The 19,600-nt window shown below is 37.5% G+C and overlaps 1 protein-coding gene across 1 annotated transcript in view; it reads left to right on the top strand.

Annotated features, from left to right (window-relative positions):
• LOC129256843 (fibrillin-3-like) overlaps positions 1–19,600 on the top strand; it is a 98,003-nt gene that overhangs the window by 41,824 nt on the left and 36,579 nt on the right. The window contains exon 3 of the mRNA XM_064097530.1: positions 9,276–9,482. Coding sequence (XP_063953600.1) covers positions 9,276–9,482 — 207 coding nt within the window. The remainder of the gene's footprint in view (positions 1–9,275; positions 9,483–19,600) is intronic.

Here is a 19,600-nt window from a genome sequence, read left to right as displayed (position 1 = left end):
CAAATACTATTTTCCTGAAAAAGTGTGTTAAATGCTTTTGCACCTTATATTATTTCTAGCATACCAAAACTTCTTCCACCCAACAAAGTTATCTGTAGAAGAATAAGCAAAAAAAAGAAGGATGGTTTGTCACTCGCTGTTTGGCATGACACCAATGTCATCATCAAAACCCTTGTTCATATCAAATAGTTGCCACATATTCAGCTGTTTTATTTATTGTATGAGATATAAATTGCTTCCGAGAAAAGTAATATGATATTCAATTTCTTTTTTTGTCATCTCCCAATGTAGAATATAAATGGATTTGGTAAGAGGTAGTTACAAATGGTGTGCAAACAATAATTTTGAAAAACATATCTTGTTTAGTAATCTGATTTGTTGAGTGTTGACTGAACTAAAAAATCCTCTTATGATAATGTGTAAGCAAAGAAAATGTGCATAAATTACTATATAAATGACTATAGTTTTTATTTCTTACTGATTTTGAATACATGTATTTGGATGAGAAATTACTTGACAGGATTTAAAACGATCACATTTTTTTCTTCAAAGATATGAACATGGCCATTGTGTGAAGACTGTGGTAGGAATGTCAGTAGACTGACCTAGTTATTTCATCATTCATACTGAGAATCCATCAAGAGAACATATTATTCTCAGTTTGTCGCAGTATGAAACATTCAATAGAACATACCATGTGGTAGCTGTAAGTTCCCTTTCAATTTAGTCTTCAATAAGTTTAAATTTTATTTAAACATTATAAAGATACCAGGCTCACAAACCTTTTCTAAGAATAGATATTCAACAGGTTATAATACCAGAACCAATGTCTGTAAGCTCAAAACTTTCTTTCTTATTATTTGAACTTCATTATGTACCCATCGTGATGTTTTCAATAATATTAACGACTGCTCCATATTTCTCTACATCATTTTGCTTATAAAATAATACAAGGCAAACGCCAAGTGTTGTCTTGCCTGCATATTGCAGTCATGAAGAGACTGCATGTCAAATATGAAGGGTAACATTTAAGAAACAGCTTTTCTATTGTACCATTGGCAAATTTGTGTGAATATTATAAATGGTGCCAAGAACTATAGCTCATTAAATAAATAATAGTTTTTAAAGAATAAACAAGTAAAATACAAAATCTAGTTCAGGTATAGAGAGTACTGAGTTCTGAAGTAAAATGTTAGTGTTAAAAAGTATAAAATTATAAAGTTCATGTCACTAGAGGAACAAAGTAGTGTGAAAGTTCATTGACCTTTGACCTTAATCAAATTCAACTCACATTCGAACCTGACCTGCACCTTCAAGAGATGGACCTCTTTTACGAGTTTGGCGATCCCACCTCGAAGCTATAGAAAGTTATTGTGTGTACAAAATAGCACAGTGCCAGTCATGGAAAGTTCATTGACCTTTGACCTTAATCAAATTCAACTCACATTTGAACTTGACCTGCACCTTCAAGAGATGGACCTCTTGTATGAATTTGACAATCCTACCTCGAAGATATAAAAAGTTATTATGTGTACAACACAGCACAGTGCCAGTCATGGAAAGTTCATTGACCTTTGATCTTATTCAAATTCGGCTCACATTTGAACTTGACCTGCACCTTCAAGAGATGGCCCTCTGTTATGAATATGGCGATATTACCTCGAAGCTATAGAAAGTTATTGTGTGTACAACACAGCACAGTGCCAGTCATGGAAATTTCATTGACCTTTGACCTTATTCACATTCGACTAATATTCGAACTTGACCTGTGCCTTCAGGAGATGGACCTCTGGTATGAATTTGGCGATCCCAACTCGAAGCTATAGAAAGTTATTGTGTGTACAACACAGCACAGTGCCAGTCATGGAAAGTTCATTGACCTTTGACCTTATTCACATTCGACTAATATTCAAACTTGACCTGTGCCTTCAGGAGATGGACCTCTGGTATGAATTGGGCGATCCCAACTCGAAGCTATAGAAAGTTATTGTGTGTACAACACAGCACAGTGCCAGTCATGGAAAGTTCATTGACCTTTGACCTTATTCAAATTCGGCTCACATTTGAACTTGACCTGCACCTTCAAGAGATGGCCCTCTTTTATGAATATGGCGATCTCACCTCGAAGCTATAGAAAGTTATTGTGTGTACAACACAGCACAGTGCCAGTCATGGAAAGTTCATTGACCTTTGACCTTATTCACATTCGACTAATATTCGAACTTGACCTGTGCCTTCAGGAGATGGACCTCTGGTATGAATTTGGCGATCCCAGCTCGAAGCTATAGAAAGTTATTGTGTGTACAACACAGCACAGTGCCAGTCATGGAAAGTTCATTGACCTTTGACCTTATTCACATTCGACTAATATTCAAACTTGACCTGTGCCTTCAGGAGATGGACCTCTGGTATGAATTTGGCGATCCCAACTCGAAGCTATAGAAAGTTATTGTGTGTACAACACAGCACAGTGCCAGTCATGGAAAGTTCATTGACCTTTGACCTTATTCACATTCGACTAATATTCGAACTTGACCTGTGCCTTCAGGAGATGGACCTCTGGTATGAATTGGGCGATCCCAACTCGAAGCTATAGAAAGTTATTGTGTGTACAACACAGCACAGTGCCAGTCATGGAAAGTTCATTGACCTTTGACCTTATTCAAATTCGACTCATATTCAAACTTGACCTGTGCCTTCAGGAGATGGACCTCTGGTATGAATTTGGTGATCCCACCTCGAAGCTATAGAAAGTTATTGGGTGTACAACACAATTGTTGACGACGACGATGCCGGAAATAGTGATACCTATGTCTCGCTCCGCTACGCAGGCGAGACAATAAACCGAATTTTACATTTTTTTAAAGATTTAGGTTAAAGGTAATATGGTTATTTAATTCTTTGTATAGTTCGACCACCTTTCCTAAATTATAAGCTAATTACATAGTATAATGTAGTAGGCTATATATGCCTTGTAAAAGAGGACTGGTCAGTTGGAGCCTAAAATGTGGATTTCTTCTGAACAATATGAAGATGGTATGATAGGCCCATCTACTTATAAATAGTTTGGTCTTTCATGACTGAAACAAGGCATGGATGGTTTATTTATAGTTGACCTCCCAATGTGGTGTAGGGTCACAAAGTTATATCAATCCTTAGAAACAGTTGACCTAAAAACATTTTTGTATTGTATTTTTACACAGATTTGGTACTTTTTTTAAACTCTTCTAATAGTCCAGGATAGGCCCCATAGAAAATTGTCCAAACCTTGTTTTTTCATATATACAATATTTTTTCATGGTTTCTTGTCAATTCGAGAGTGCTGATTACGAATCTGAATGATGCCATTCATGTAACCTTGAGCATTTTCCGCAAATTGGCAAAATCTAATATGGCCGCCAAAATATGCAAATTACCCATGAAAATCATAAAATTGCCAGTAGATTGGCTATAAAATGTATGTAATTGTGTTGCAGGAGTGAAATACTCTCTGAAAAAACGATTTTTGAAAAAATATGTATTTTCTTGATATTTAAAATGGCCGCCATAGACCGCTGTATTCAACTTTATGTACAATATGAATGGGGAAAATAATTTTCACAAAAGTGAGCACTAAATGCAAGTAATTGTGATTTTTTGTGAAGTAATGGATGAAAACATGATTGCTAACGAAATATATCATTTGTTATGTCATGTGTGTAATAAATGAAGCATTTTAGTATTCAAAAAGCCACCAAACGCCCTGACAGTATTATGTATAATGTTAATGGGGACAAAAGAAAATCACAAGAGTGAGTACTAAAATGCATATTATTAAGATAAGCGAGTGGCATATTGGCTAAAAATTCAATTTTAACGGAATATAATATTTGAGATGCAATTTATGTGATAAATGCTGTATTTTTTAAATTCAAAATGGCCGCCATATGCCCATTATACATTATGTACAATGCGAATGGAGAAACTCATTTTCACGAGAATAAGTACATAAAATGCATGTAATTGTGATATACGAGTAAAATATTGTCTGAAAACACGTTTTCGAGCTAAACATATCATTTCTCTAGTCATGCATGAGATAAATGCTGTATTGTTAAATTCAAAATGGCCCCTATAGGCCCTAACAGTATTATCTACAATGTAAATGGGGACATGTAATTTTGTAAGAATTTGGATTTGCTTGACTATGAAATCCATATAATCCTTTTGTATGAGTAAAATATTATTTGAAAGCATGATTTTTATGAAATATAGCATTTCTTCTGCCATGTAAGTGATATATACTGTATTTTGACATTCAAAATAGCTGCTACAAGCCTTAACTAAATTATGCTACATGCGTTTAGGGAAACTTATTTTCAGTGGTAATCATAAAATATGCATGTTGCTGTGATGTATGAGTAAAAATATTGTCTTAAATATGATTTCTAAATAAATACATCCCATGTTGCTCATGGAGGTAATAAATGCTGTACTTTGAAATTCAAAATGGCTGTCATAGGCCCTAAAAGTGTTATGTACATTGTAATTTGGTACATATAATTTCGACAGAATTTGGCTTTGCTTGACTATAAGAATTGCATATAATTGTGATGTAAGAGTGAAATATTGTCTAAAACCATGGTTACTAACGAGATATATCATATCTGGTGTAATTAAGGTGGCAAATGCTGCATTCTGAAATCGTAAATGGCCGCAATAGGCCCTTACTGTATAATGTACAATTTGAATGAGGACAGAGAATTTTTACAAAAGGGCATATGGCGGCCATTTTCAATTTTGAAATATAACATTAATCACATAAATTTTATATAATATGATATATTTCGTGAGTAATCATGTTTTTAGACAATATTTCACTCAGATCATACACCACCTTTTAGTCAAGCAAAGCGAAAATCTGTTAAAATCATTTGTCCCCATTCACATTGTACATAATAATGTTAGGGCCTGTAGCGGCCATTTTGACTTTCAAAATCCAGTATTTTCACCTACCTGGCAGGAGAACTGATATATTTTGTTGGAAATTGTACTTTCAGACAATATTTTACTCATAGATCAGAATTACGTGCATTTATGGTGCTCACTCCTGTGAAAATTGATTTCCTAGTTCGCATTGTACATAATACAATATATGTCTATGGCGGCCATTTTGAAAGTCAAAATAAAGTATCATAACACAAACTTGAAACCTGAATGATATATTTCGTTAAAAATTATGTTTTTTTTAGACAGTATCCCAATTATTTATCACAAATAAATGCATTTCAGTGCTCACTCGTGTGATTTCATTGGTCCTCTTTCCCATTGTACATAATACTTTAAGGGCCTTTGGCGGCCATTTTGAATATCAAAATACAACATTTATCACATACATGGCATATTAAATAATATATTTTGTGAACAATTATGTTTTTAGTCAGCATTCCACTCGTTTACTTTAATAATATGCATTTTAGTGCTAACTCTTGTGATTTGTTTTTGCCCCCTTTGCTGTAGTACATAATACTTTTTGGGCCAGTGGCGGCTATTTTTAATATAAAATACAACAATTTTCCCATACGTGACATGATAAATTATATATCTTGTTAACATTGATGATTTACATACATTACTTCGTCCATATATCACAATTACTTGCAGTTTAGGGAATATTTTTGTGAAAAATATTTTTCCCTATTCACATTGTACATAATAGGGTATATGGCGGCCATTTTGAATATGAAGAAAATAAATATTTTTTTCAAAAATTGTTTTTTCAGAGATTATTTCACTCCTGCAACACAATTACATACATTTTGTAGCCAGTCTGCTGGCAATTTTATGATTTTCATGGGTAATTTGCATATTTTGGCGGCCATATTGGATTTTGCCAATTTGCGGAAAATGCTCAAGGTTACACAAGTGGCATCATTCAGATTCGTAATCAGCACCCTCGAATTGACAAGAAACCATGAAAAAATATTGTATATATGAAAAAACAAGGTTATGCCTCTTCTATCCTGGACTATAAGGGGGGTGTCTCTCCTCCATAGCAGACAGAGTTTTGAAATATTATAATTTATAAAACTTAGATTGATCTTTCTAATAAAACTTGGACATAAGGGTAATTAAGTTTCATTTATTATTTTGTGAGAGTTTCAAGTAACATGATCAATATAAAATGTCATTTATGGTCATTGAACTTACTATTCTTATTATCAAATGAACAGTATTTTTTGTGTTTTTGTGAAAAATGATTCATCTTACTGTTTTCAGAGTCAACACTATATTGAATTGCATAATGTAGACGAGACTGTCAGAGGCATTCCACTTTTTTTCTTCTTTTTTTTTGGGGGGGTTCAACTAATTTTAGGTAGTTTTGTCTCCTTTTTAATAGTGCCAATTTGCTTCATGTTTTAGGTATTGATTAAAATCTTTCAAGTACATGTAGTTCTTAATTCATTTATTCATTATTATTATCTCCCTTGTTGTTGTACTGCTGTATGGAAGTCTTTGGTTTTAATACTGTTCCTGTTTTTTATTCAGTGTTTTTTTTTTTATGGAAGGCTGATTATACTTCAGCTGTGTATGAATTTCAAATTCAAGAAAAACTGAGGCAAGAAATTTATAAAACAAGACCTAATTAACCTGGAAGGTCCACATATGTAACTATTGCACCAATCAGTGTTTTAATAATTTATATTCACTGTAGAGGTTCCTCTGTGAAACATGCATTTTAGAAGAAAAAATTGAAGCATTTGATGGGGAAATTGAAATATATTTGTTTTTCAACAGTCATAGATATTTTGTTTCACATGAAGTCTCTCCTGCAATGTTATCAAAGAAGATGTGTCTTACTTCACTTTATTCTTCAGGGCAGGCATATACATGTACCTACCAGGTCCATGGTGCAGGAAAGCAAGTTAATCTGTGCAGTTCTGGAAAAATGATTTTTAGTTTAAAAATGCTGGCATATCTCCCACTACTTTTTGCCGTGGAGCTAATTTTAGAATTATATCTTTTTTCGTTCTCTTTCACATCTGTTTGCTAATGTCAGTTGTGTCATTCTCAATTTCTGTGCCAAGAAGACAATAGCAACATACTCTTCAGACTGTCTCCCAGTGCCTTTCAGATGAAAAAATAGATCAGCATAATAGTTTTTCTTGCATCGCATTGCAATAATTTATGATGCATCATTATATAAATGCTTTGTAATGCAGGCTTATTACAGTGAACAAAACCTACCAAACTTTTATCCAAGAAAGTACAGGGAATAAGTTTTTTTACAAATTTGAATAGCATTTTTGGTCATAAGAGAAAAGCTCTCAACTAAGTAATGTACAGTCCTATGTAAAAATATGCTAGACTTTATGCATAGCAGTTTTTCAAAAACGTGGAGCAAATTGCAATACGATACCAGGAAAATTATTCCCTGAAGTACATAGTGCAACTTGCTCTCATTTGGTACATACTTGGGATACCAATAACATGAATTTTTATTTACCTTGACCAATCATATAGAAAGATTTATATATAACATATCATACGGTACTTAATAACATGAGGTGAATGATTAAGTCTTCCTCCAGTCCGTTTGGCTGTGTTATCCATTTTTACATATACTTTTACAACTTTTATTTTCCTTCAGTTCTTGTAGTGTAAACATGTTGAGTGATGGAAATGGTTCAGGATTTCATCATAGCTTTAGATTAACTCAATAGGCGGTGCTGCACCATCCCGAGTTTGCTCAATCTCGAGATTTTAGCCTGATCGGCCCTCTTCGCGATTAATCTCGAGATTCAAGAAACCCCGTCTCCACTATCGCAAGAAGAGCGATTCCTGCTCGAGCGAGGCATCGATGCATTATGGTCTGACGCTGTGAATAAATAATCACGAGTGCATCTGCACCTACGAATTAGCGCGATAATTCGTAAAATAGCGCGCTATTTTGCAAATAATACCAAGTTGACTTGGGATTGCAATCTCGAGATTAATCCTACGAACTAGCGCGATAATTGCATCTCCATTGCAAATAATCTCGAGATTGATCAGATCGGGATAATTTGTCGGATCAGAAATAGCACGCTAATTTGAAAACTCGGGATGGTGCAGACGGCCCTATTGATCCCATTAGATATTCTATCTGGAAGCTGTGGAAAAAGTGAAGATCTGAAAATGGGAAGATCTGAAAATGGGTGGCAATTGTCAGTTGATGATCATATAAATTTGTTTGTGAGATCAGAAATTCAAGAAAGATATAAAGAAGAAAAGCTATTGTCACACGTTTTGGTATCCTGTTATTCTCTGAGTGTCCTTTATATAACCTTCATAGTGACTGAACAAGTGCTGCTATGATATGATTCACTATGAGCATCTATTTAACATCAAAATTGTTTGTGTAATTCAATTCGCTTTTAAATCTGAATGAATTACGGATTACTTTGATATTTCTCTAACATAAAATTTGTCACAGGTTGTTTTGAAATCTTTTCTTTGTGTTAGATGAACTATTTCTTTCAATGAAACAATCATCATAGGAGATTTGAAAGTTCATTTTTTATTAAGCCGTCACATTCAATCATACAAGAAATATATGGTTCTTTGTCACTTCATGGACACGGTGAATTGACAATTTCTCTTTGAAATAAGGAACATATGTATTTATAAAAGTAGAAGAAACATACCAGAAAAAATAACCTAACTCTCACCTCTGTGTAAACTTCATGACTAAGAACCCCTCTAATTTTATAATTTTTGAAGGAAATTGACTTTTTATGCAATTTGTGTGTTCAAAGTGAATTTGAGATCCTTTGTAGCATAGTATAAACCACTTGTTCCCCAAGCATCCTTTACCTTGGCTTTGAACCAGATCACTGTCTCAAATTAAAGGGACTTCTCTAAACTTCCATTGCAAGATACGTGCATATCAAGACCACTGCCGGTGGCATGCTGTACCTTTACAAAATTAAAAGAAGTTGCATCATTGAGTTCTTTTTGTTCCAGTTTGTTCTTGATTTTCATAGTAAATTTTGTTTTTGTTTTTCTCTATTTGTTCTATTTCTTTTTTCTTTCTTGAAGAAGTGATAAAGTGAGAATCCATCCAGCATGACTTGTGAAATATGAAAATAATAAAATGAAATAAATGAAAAGTTTCAAATTCATTGCTTCATTGTTGCTATGTTCATATCTCTGCCCCAGCCGTTTAAGGCAGATAAAACTTTGTGACTATGGTTTTGATTCTTCATTTTAATTAATTACTTTTTCCTATTCCCCCTTTTTTATTTCGCTTTCAGATCATGCTACCTCATTCACCACATCTCTGCCTCAGCCCTGAGATGTGGCTCTAGATTATATGCAGGTAGAGGTATTATCAAATCACCAAACTTTCCTGGCAAATACCCCAGTGACATCAGCTGTGAATGGACACTTATATCCGAGGATAATGGTCATGTGACTTTAACTTTTGAAGCATTTGAGTTGGAAGAAAGTCCAGGATGCTAGTAAGTACTTGATACAATAAAAACTATCCCCTTTTTTATGTTGGTAAAATATACAGACAGATAAGCTGTTATTCCGTTCAAAGCATTTAACCTAAATAATAAATACATGAAACATTAATATGGTACTAGATCTTGGGCTAAAAATGATTAAATGCAATGTTGGTATGATTAAAGCATTTGTTTTTAAACAAGATTAATGAAATTTACTTTTCTACAATATCTGCTATAAAGTAACATTTATTTAGTAGCAGTTGTTACTCAATGTAATTTATTAAAAAGGAATTCTTGAAAATTTAAGAATCATTAATGGAAAGTTTAAAGATAATGAATTTCATGAAACTTTGAAGGACAAATTTTGCATACAAAAAACACCATTAGAGGAACAACCATGTCTTCTACCTATTTAGGTCTTGTTTCTTATCCTGGAAGCTTTTTTTTTTTAAGTTAACAAATTACAGTTATGGTATGAACATGTCGGTGGCAAGTAGCAGGAAGACCTGCAGATAGATAGCAACTTTGCTAACGAAAAAGATTGAGGAAGGTTGATGCAGTTTCAGAAATACAGGGAGGGAAGTGATGAGGGAATATGAGATGGGATGAAGATGATAAATGACACATCAAATGATGGGAGAAGAGAATTGATACACACCGAGATCCAAAGTGACTTTCTTCAGTAAGATCAGAACTGGTAATAAGGTCATATTTCATGCAAGAAATGACCTATCATAGCGCTTCTTGATGAGGGCCTGAGATAGATGGTCATTGTACTGTTTCACATTTAGAGGTCAAAAGAAGGGAAATTAGTAAAATTGAAGATTTTTAAAAGAAAGCAATGTGTAGATTAAAAGACTATTTCCATAATCCAGCATAATTTCTGATATCATCATCATGTTTCTGTTTGAGGTTTGTATATATAGGGGCCTAAACAGATAAAATAAACTTGTTAAAGGGAAAGATTGAACATTTATTTTTAAGAAATTGATCTCAAACGATATCTGCATGATAAAGAATCTAAATTTTTTATTGTAATAATTCATTAGTCTGATGTAATATGGAATTGATGCAAGGCTCCAAAAATGAATCAAAGTTGTGTTCAGTTTATATGAACTTGTCAAAGAGGAGAGACGGTTTCACTGCAGTAAAGAAAGTAAACGATTGATTTGTGTAAGATGGACATCTCTAAAGGTGAAATTTTAGACTGGGAAATATTTTGTTCTAATGAGATTGAAGATAAACCACAAACATCTCAAGCACTTAAAGAGCTATCAGACAGATCTCATATTGACGTCAGGCTGAGGATGAATCTTCAATTGATTGATCACTAAACACTTCCAGTATGCTGCTAATTGGATCTGGGCATCCTTAGATTACTTTATATTTAGAGTACCATGAACATGATAAGTAAATAGAGTGACAACATTTCCTCAAGATGACGCAAGTTAGACGTGCCGTCATAACAAAGATGAGATCATAATTAAAGGAAGATTTGTAGTCCGAGGACCAATGAATGTAACTTTAAAATAATTTCTTTATCATTGCATGTGTAATAAGTTTTATATATATATAGATTCCAATTTGGAACTAAATTTGAATTTCAAAAGTATGGAATATGGGTCAAATTATTAAAAAGCTCAAAATGATGACATTTAATATGGACACTATAGATGTTATGAAACAAGAAATACTGTTATGATGCTCTGCTTAGTACTACTGTGCACTAAGATGGTAACACTGAGTCACTCTAATAGATAGCAGTCTGATAATGTGATTGTATGAGATTTTTTAAAAGCTTTTTAATTCAATATTCAGTCTAGACCAGCCATTAATGTGTGTTTGCTTCATCAATAAATTCTAAGCTATTGCTTTCTGCTCTCGACGTCAATTACTCATGGTCCAGGCGGGATGGTGTATTAACTTTACGTGTAACAGGGTATCCTTTAAACATTTCTTTCCCTTACATATATGTGATGGTCTTGTAATTGTAATGGGAAGGGTTTCATTATCTTGAGGTTTCTAAGAGAACTAAATTTAGTGAACATTTCCATTTCAAATCTACTGTGCATTTTTGGGGACTTACATGCTAAAAATAAGCACAGTAAGATAGTGAAATAGGTATGACTTGGAATGTGAGCATCATCCCTTATTTATGACAATTTTGCAGAGGGTTTTTTTTTATTGTTGAAGCATTATCAATTTTATATTAAGATTGGTTTGGGTAGATTTAAAGGAATTTGGTTGAATAGATGATTCAGTAGTATAAGAAAAAGATGGTAGAATGAGAATGGGGGTATCACCCCTGCAATGGTCTATTTCATGAGAGAAAAACATTCTCATTATCACCTTCCCTGTCACTATGGTTATCTTCACCATTGATAGCTGAGCTGCCTTGTAATGGTTTGCAATAGTCTTGAGTGATTTCTTTTCTCATTCCATCCTATACTCATCAACATCACCATCAAAAGCTCATTAGTGAACCATCTGGTTCTGATAATACACCATAGCACATGACTTGTGTGCATCTTTTTTTCATCTCCTTTTCTTGGATTGTTGTGGGCTCATGTTTCTTGGGTGCCCTGGAAACATAATGGGTGTCAGATGGGTGCTAACAGTGTTTTTGTTCCACCCTGTCTTCCTTTGGTTCTCACCACTCCCTCCTCATTCCCTTCCCATCCTCTTCCTTTTCTTTTCTTCTCTCTTTGTTCACTCCTCTCTTTCTTGCTTTGCTTCTTTTATTACCTTCCCTTCTTTCTAGACACCCCCCTCTCTCTCTATCCTCCATTCTTTTCCTACTGCTCAATCTTCCCCTTCAAAATGTTATTCAATCTCTTTCCATCTCTCCCATCAGAGAGTCTGAAGCCCTGTTTTAATAGACAGTGCCCTGTAGAGGGCGGGTAGAATAAGGGGGATGAAATTCTTCAATGAGGAGATAAAACCACAGGTCGTAGCCTCCTTGCTCGTCTTAACAGACACTCACTTAAAAATCCTACCCTGGTAAAGTTTCCATGGTAATGAATGCCCCCCCCCCCCACGAAAAAAGAGAGAGACAGAAGGAGAACTAAAGGAAGGATAAGGGGAAAAGTAAAAGAAAGAAGAGGAGAGGGGGGAAGGAAAGAGGAAAAAAGAAAAAATGAAGGAAAAGAAAGGAAGGGGAGAGGGAAAGGGGGATAAAGAAAGAGAGAAGGAAAAGGAAGATGGAAAAGAAAAGGAAGGAAAAAGAGAAAATGAGAATAAAGACATGAAAGGGGGAGGGAAAAGAAAGGAAGATAAGAGAGAGTGAGAAAAAGAGAAGAGAAAGGGAGAGATAGAATAAATTGCAAAGGAGAGGGAGAGAAAAGAAAGAGGAGAGAGAAAGAGAAAGAAGAGAGGACAAAACAAAGGGAAAGAAAAGGAGAAGGGAATAGAAAAGGGGGTGAAAAGGAAGGGAAGAAAAGAGAGGAAAGGAAAGGAATTAAGGGAGAGGGAGATATGAATTTTTAAAAAAGGAAAGATAAAAAAAAAGGGGAGAAAAGGGAAAGGAGATAGGAGAGAAAAGAGGGGTAAAAAGATAAAGAGAAATGAGAGAGGAGAGAAAAGGAAGAGAATGAAATATACTGTGTATTCCAACAGATCATATAAACATCAACTCCAAGATACATCATATAAACATCAACTCCAAGATACATACTTTGGTCTTTTAATAGTGTGTTCCTCAATATACAAACATAAAGGAAAATATCTCCAGATGTTACATCCCCCTTTTTTTTAAGAATAAGAGTGAGATAACCTTTCTAATTTATATATATCCTTGTGTGCACCATCAGGCAATTAAACATCCATATGAATTGATTTTTACCATATCATTACTATGGTTGTAATAAAACTGAACAGATATCTATGTGTAATTTGCATAACTGACTTCACATTATTTATGTCCTGTATAATAAGCAACTGTTGTTATACACTTCTATTATCATATTTCACTCAGTCGGTACTAACTTGTGTAAAATGGTTCAAACACTGTTTTCTTCATAACTTTACTGCAAAGATGGGATATTTGGTATGTGCACTGGTTAAAGATTTTTTTTTTTTTTTTTTTGTACCTTCAGTATCTAAAACTGAATAATAACATGTCATGCTTTTCACATGGTTATTCTGGTAACATTAAAGTGTCAAACAACTTAAACACATACATGTACAACATCTGTCCCTTAGGTAAAAAAACACAACTATATCAATTCTTCACACATGTCTAATTTTTTTTTTTTTTTTTTGGCAACTATTTAAAAGGAATGCATACACAACACTCTGACTGAGAAGTACTTATTCTCTATTTATGAAAAAAAAATAACATCTTCACAATTGAGAATGGTCACCTTTGTTTCAGAGTACACAAAGACATTAAAAAAAAGAATGTATAACGTGTAACATTTTAAATGTTATTACACGGATTCCACATTTTGCAACTTAACACTGCATCTTGAATCACATATAGTGTACATGAACATAGTAATATCAAAGGACATTTGAACATGAATAAAAACCAACACATGAACATCACTGTGTATCGAATATGCAAATTTACATGGTAAACCTGTCTGGGGGTCTGATTAGTCTTCCAGACCTGGTCATTTGCTGGTGTTTGTTCTCTACAACTTTGGGATCACGTGGTCTAGTATCACGTGACTGCTGTTCATGTGTCTGTTCGCGTTGCCGCGTTTCAGGAGTGCTAGCGTAGTGGGGGGTTTCATCAAAAGTTACGCGTTTCTTAGCTGGCTCAAGATCGCGAATTTGTTGTCGATTGCGACGTAGCTCACGACCATTGGAGGTAACGACTGTATACGAACGAGGCTCATCACAACATTCTTCAACTTGTCCCGGAATCCACAAATGCGTGCGTGCATCTTGGACCATAACGCGTTGTGAGGGTCTCAACGGCTGCAGATTGTGTGCAGATCGATCGTGATACGCTTTCTGTTGATCTTGTCGCTGTTGTAGACGCTGGTAATGTTGCTCCTTGCGCGATGATGTGTTGTGTATCACTAGGGGCAGGTTGCTTTTGAACTTCCTACCACAAAGAAGCTCTGCTGGACTAGGCAATTCGCTGTCGATTGGGGTTGTGCGTAAACAGAGAAGGGCCATGTTGATATTCTGCTTGCACGATGTCGCTTTCGCTAATGTACGCTTGATGGTCTGTATTGCTCGCTCAACGAATCCATTCGACTGAGGAAAATGTGGCGACGATGTGACGTGCGCGAAATTCCAATTGCTAGCGAATTCCTTGTATGCTGAGGAGGCGAAATGCGGACCATTGTCACTTACAACCTTCTCGGGTATGCCATGCTCAGAGAAGATTTGTTGCGTAGCTTCAATGACAGCTTTGCTTGTACACTCGACGGGCATTCTGCGAACTAATGGGAACTTTGAGTAATAATCTGCTATGATCAGGTACTCGCGACCTTCGAAATGGAACAGATCTGTGCCTAAAATCTGCCAAGGTCGTGTTGGAAGCTCGTGAGGGAGTAGCTCCTCCTTAGGCTGTGATCTCTGGTGCTTTTGGCATGTCGCGCACTGGTTTACGACACTCTCGATATTGCTATTGATATTCAACCAATATACACAATCGCGTGCACGTAGCTTCGTTTTCGTAGAACCCTGATGGCCTTCATGCAACTTTCCTAACACATACTCATGCATTGACTTTGGCACTACAACACGGGGACCTTTCATGATGATTCCATCTTCAACTGACAGCTCATCACGGAATGACCAATACGGTCTGAGCTGAGATGGAAGGTCCTTCATACGCTCTGGCCATCCTTGGCCTATGATACATTTCAACTGCGATAGTGTTGAATCCGTGTCGGTTTCTCGCTTAACATCTGCGATTCGTTGCTCTGTGAACTGGATGTGGTTGATTTGCATGTCGAGTGCGATATGCGTGTTGTCATTTCCTGGAGACCGCGACAGACTATCAGCAATTGGGACTTCCTTCCCTGGGCGGTAGATTAAGTTAAAATCGTACTGCTGGAGGCGTAGTAACATACGCTGTAAACGCGGTGGCGCTGAGGTAAGCGGCTTCTGGTGGATCATTTGCAACGGTTTATGATCGGATTCGACTGTGAAATGCTTACCAAAGACATACATATGAAACCGCTCACATCCGAAGACGACCGCGAGCATTTCACGTTCAATGTTGGCATATCGGGTCTCAGCATCACTCAGCGCTTTTGATGCAAACGCGATGGGTTCTCCATCTTGGAGAAGTGTAGCTCCTAATCCGCGAGATGATGCGTCTACCTGTACAATGCTCTCCTTGTTGGGGTCAAAGTAACGTAGGGTAGCACTCTCACAGATCTGATCGCGTATGTCATCCATAGCTCGCTGATGATTCTCAGACCAAACGAACTCATTGTCTTGCCGAAGAAGCTCACGAAGATCTGCTGTACGGCTAGAGAGATTGGGGATGAACGGGCTCAGGTAGGTAGCCATCCCCAAAAATTCCTGGAGTTGTGTCTTGTCACGTGGAGTTGGCATAGATCTCACTGCCTGGACCTTTGCTGGATCCGGATGGACACCATGTTTGTCATAGACCATGCCAAAGAAAACGACTCGTTCCTGATTGATGGAGCACTTATTGCTGTTGAATTTCAGACCTGACTTAGCTGCAACCTCCATCAAGGCGTGCAGATTTCTATCATGTGACTGCTGTGAGTCCCCGAACACGACAATGTCATCTGCGATCCCGATGACGCCAGTGCACTGCTCTAGGATCTGGTCCATTCGGTGCTGGAACACATCTTGGCTCATCACTAGGCCAAATGGCATACGCTTGTAGCTATACCTTCCAAACGGGCTGTTGAACGTGGTCAGCAGTTGGCTTTCTGCATCCAAATGCACTGACCAATACCCATGTTTTGCGTCCAGTTTGCTGAACACCGTGGCTCCTGTGAGCTTGTGCGTAATTTCCTGGACGGTAGGTGTAGTGTGGTGACACCGTTTGATTGCACTGTTCAAGTCCTTTGGGTCCAAGCATATGCGTAGCTGACCGTTTGCCTTGCGCGAGATGGCTAGACTGCTGACCCAGTCGGTGGGCTCAGTGACTCGGCGAATGACACCTTGTTTTTCCATGTCATCGAGTGCAGCTTTCAGCTCGTCGCGGATATGGATTGAGCACTTACGGGGAGCATGCACCACAGGATGGGCGCCATCATTTAGTACAATGTGGTACTCTCCAGCGAAATCACCGATCGCGTCAAACTGTTGCGGGTATTGCGACTTCAGGTCAGCTACCGAGCGGATGGGGTCACGCTGTGTGTTGTCTTGTACACTTCGCGAATCTATGGAGAAAGTGAGGGCCACCAGTTGAAGCGCTTTTGATGTGCGTAAACCGAGAATTGCTGGTCTGCTGGTGTCACAAACGTGGAAGTCAGCATTAATCCACCCAGTGTTACCATGACGACAGGGTAATGTGACTGTTCCATAATGTTTAATCGCCGTTTCATTGTATACTGTCAGGACACAGCTGGTATCCTTTAGATGGCCTTTTCGGGGAAAACCATCGGCATCAAGATTTGAGGGAAACATGCGGCGGTATACGCGTAGAGGTATCGTGTTCACCTGCGAGCCGGTGTCAACCTTAACAAGGAGGTTTATAATACGTTCTTGTTCATCTTGACGGATCTGTATGCGTGTAAATGCTTCGTCATCACTTTGGTCAGAAATCGCATCAAGCGAAGTGAAGATAGCATTTAATGACAGCTGGTCAAAACTCTCACTACCTGTGTCATCCTTGGCAGGCGGTGTGTGCGCATCAGTGTAGTGCACATCACGAGTAGCTGTCCGTGTATTGCGAGAAGAACTCCTCTGCTTCCCACGCTTATGCGAGATGGACCGTGTCTGTTGTCGACGTTCGCGATCACGACCGCTTGAATCACGCTGTTGTCGACCACGAGATGCTTGCACACCTTGCTTTGATCGGCACATCTTTGACCAGTGGTTCTTCTTACCACAGCTGTTGCATGTCGTATTATACGCTGGACAAGATTCACGTGACGAGAAAGAATGGCTCCTCCCACAGTTCCTGCAATCTCGTTTGTGTTGGATTACGTGGACTGCTGGGGACAACTGCGAATGCACACCTGCGAGTTGTTGCATGTGCGAGATAGAAGCTTCATGAGTTCTTGCGTAGTCCAAGCACTGCTGAATATTCAGTTCATCTTGCCCCAGTAACTGCTTTTGGAGCTCTGTGTGGCGCGTGCCAGCAATGAATTGTTCAACGACTCTGTCAGCGAACTCTCTGTCATCGCGAAATTGGCAAGTCTGTGCATGTAGTTTCAGTCTGGACACAAAACTATCAGCAGTTTCACTCTCTTGCTGGCGAAATCTCTGTAAGTATAGGCGGGCGACTCTGAAATTGGACTTTGGTTTAAGCTGCTTTTCAAACCGATTCCACACAACTGCGATGTTCTTCCTGTCTCTTTCTGCTAAGTCCCATGAATTATACATGCGGAGGCCAGGGGTGCCCATGAAAAGCAGAATGTGATCCACCTGTTTCTCCTCTCTGACATTTTTCACGGAGAAGTACAATTCACACTGCTGTTTGAATATTTGAATGGCTCCTGGGAGATCTTCATCTTCCCAGGACAATTTTGGCACGACGGAGTCATTCATATTGACGTTTTAGTTCACCGGTCACACACAGCTGCACAAATTCACTAAGCTGCAAGCACAGAGAATGAGGCTGTAAGTACAGTGAAAACTCACCGCGATCCGTATATGTGGGACTACAGCGACGGCTCAGGCAGACATCGCACAGACATCGCAAAGTTCCTTCCCTATCATTTCACATTTCCGTAGGGCATCATCACAGTCTAATGTCACCACTAGCGGGATCAGATCCGACCGCTAGCCACCATGAAATATACTGTGTATTCCAACAGATCATATAAACATCAACTCCAAGATACATCATATAAACATCAACTCCAAGATACATACTTTGGTCTTTTAATAGTGTGTTCCTCAATATACAAACATAAAGGAAAATATCTCCAGATGTTACAGAGAATAGAGAGAAAATAAGAAACATGCTTAAGAGAGGGAAAGAAAAAGAGAAGAGAAATGAAGAGGGAGAGAGAGAGAAAAAATAGAGAAAAGGAGAAAGGAATGGGAGGGGGAGAGCTTTTCAGCCAGACTGCACCCTGATAGCGTCTTAACAGAACATGCGTCCGGGCGTTAGCGGGGTAGAGTTGTTTTTCTACCTCGCTTCCACCCTGGTCTGAGCAGGCCGAAATTTGGAAAAATCCTTCCCGACACTGTCCTGCTTTTCTCCCAGTAGGAGCGTCTTAACAGAAAGGGGGGATTTCCTTCGCCCTGCTTTTATCGGGGAAGGGCAGTCAGAAAAATGTCTGTTAAGACGGGGTATGAATGTCTGAGAGGTTTGATCACTGGCTATCCTTTAGGATATTGAAGATGTCCTATTCTTGTCAGATCAATAAAAGTGCAGTGGGAAAATAAATTGAGAAGGGAATTTGAGGTCCAAGGATGATATAAACTTACTTGGAAGATATGGGCCAAGTTCATGAGCCTGGACAGTATTCCATTATTCTGAAGATTATGTTATATACTTTACTATGGCTGACAACATGTTTATCTGGGGAGCGTTTCATCAACATTCTTGTCCAACAGGTTGTTGGATCTGACAACTTTCCTTGTTATTGATAGGATGAGAAGCACTGCTACTATAAAACTGTCAAATAAAACAGGATTTGTCAGGTAAACTGTCCGGTCACGAGTCCTTTCATGAATGCTAATGTACATGTACATGTACAGTAATACTAACTAGATCAGATTATCCTATTGATACTCTAGCCTGCTGAACATTTGTCCGAATGTTATCTGTGAGAGTCAGTGCTGAGTGTGCAGGAATGAACATTCAAACATCAACAGGTTAATGCACCTAAGTGTGTTGAATATTTTCATGAACTGTGATCAAAGACATATACCACAAAACATTTTTCTAGTATTATCTTAATTCAGAACTTCAAACTTTGTTAAATTGAAGCCATGTTGTGCATAGAGAGAGCTTTCTTGACATTTATGCAATTTTTCTCTTCTTTATTGTATCTCCCAAATCACCT

This window comes from Lytechinus pictus, chromosome 3 (assembly GCF_037042905.1).
Source record: "Lytechinus pictus isolate F3 Inbred chromosome 3, Lp3.0, whole genome shotgun sequence".
In the NCBI taxonomy this organism is placed as follows: domain Eukaryota; kingdom Metazoa; phylum Echinodermata; class Echinoidea; order Temnopleuroida; family Toxopneustidae; genus Lytechinus; species Lytechinus pictus.
This window is presented reverse-complemented; position numbering and strand designations above follow the sequence as displayed.